This window comes from Equus quagga, unplaced genomic scaffold (genome assembly GCF_021613505.1).
Source record: "Equus quagga isolate Etosha38 unplaced genomic scaffold, UCLA_HA_Equagga_1.0 HiC_scaffold_10527_RagTag, whole genome shotgun sequence".
NCBI lineage: Eukaryota > Metazoa > Chordata > Mammalia > Perissodactyla > Equidae > Equus > Equus quagga.
The window spans coordinates 1-1,257 of record NW_025792050.1 but is presented as its reverse complement, the minus strand read 5'-3'; the positions used below and the strand labels follow the sequence as shown (position 1 = coordinate 1,257).

The 1,257-nt window shown below is 45.1% G+C and overlaps 1 protein-coding gene across 1 annotated transcript; it reads right to left on the bottom strand.

Annotated features, from left to right (window-relative positions):
* Nucleotides 1-423: 423 nt before the first annotated feature.
* LOC124231875 (olfactory receptor 7D4-like) lies at nt 424-1,254 on the bottom strand (the record flags this gene model as incomplete). The annotated part of the gene is made up of 1 exon (XM_046648889.1): nt 424-1,254. A coding segment is annotated over one exon (831 nt), but the record flags the coding sequence as incomplete, so codon positions are not given.
* Nucleotides 1,255-1,257: the final 3 nt, after the last annotated feature.

Here is a 1,257-nt window from a genome sequence, read left to right as displayed (position 1 = left end):
AGCACTTTAGTAATCACTATTGTATGATTTTCCTTCCATTTCTTCCAGGGGAAAACAAACACACAACCAAATTCAAGTGAAGATATCAACATTTGAGAAGATAATTTTGGGGGGAAATGATGCAATTACTTAATATAAGTGCTTCAGATCTAATGTTGGAAATCTCAGGAATGGCTGTAAGAAAGCTGACCAAAGATAGAGCTTCATGGGCCACAAATAGGGAAGAAAAGTCAAAAAAGATTGACTGAGGAGGTTGTTAGGGAGAAACTAATACAAAAATGAATCAAAGCAAAGTCATAGCTGCCTTGGGAATAGAAAAAATGAAGCAAGTTCTTTTGGGGAGAAAACGAACCAGGAGATTAAATCCATAATATTTGCTTTTGGAGCCCACAATGTCCACTTAGTTCTGAGGCCAGGGACCCATCACAGACAAGGGGCTGCTCGACTGAGGACCCTTCTCAGGGCCCCCTTCACATCCTTGTTCCTCAGGCTGTAGATGAAGGGGTTCAGCATGGGGGTGACCACGGTGTACATCACTGAGGCGATCGAGCTTCTGTGGGAAGAATGGGTCAGAGCAGAGCTGAAGTAGACGCCCAGGCCTGTCCCGTAGTACAAGCAGACTGCAGAGAGGTGAGAACCACAGGTGGAAAATGCTCTATATTTTCCCCCTGCAGAGGAAATTCTCATTATAGAGGAGACAATTTGAGAGTAAGAGAAGAGGATTCCAATGAGGGGAAACACGCCCAGTAGGGCAGTAGCCACATACATGCTGATGTTATTAATAAGGGTGTCAGAGCAGGCTACTTTGAGAACCTGAGCCAGTTCACAGAAGAAGTGTGGAATTTTAGTACCTATACAGAAGGTCAGCCGCCTTAACAGTAGAATATGAAACAGGGAGACCCAGAAAATGATGAACCAGCACATCAGAACCAGGAGGCCACAGAGGCGTGGGTTCATGATGACCATGTAGTGCAAGGGGTGGCAGATGGCCACAAACCTGTCATACGCCATTACAGTCAGGAGGAATCCATCCAGTAAAGCAAAAATCATAAAAAAATACACCTGTGTGAGGCATCCTATGTAGGAGATGTCTTTTCTCTGTGCCTGAATGTTCACCAGCATCTTCGGGACAGTGGTGGAAGTGAAGCAGATGTCAACAAAGGAGAGGTTGGAGAGGAAGTAATACATGGGAGTGTGGAATTGGGAGTCGGAAATGATGGTCAAGATGATAAGAAGGTTCCCGAGCAAGGTGACCAG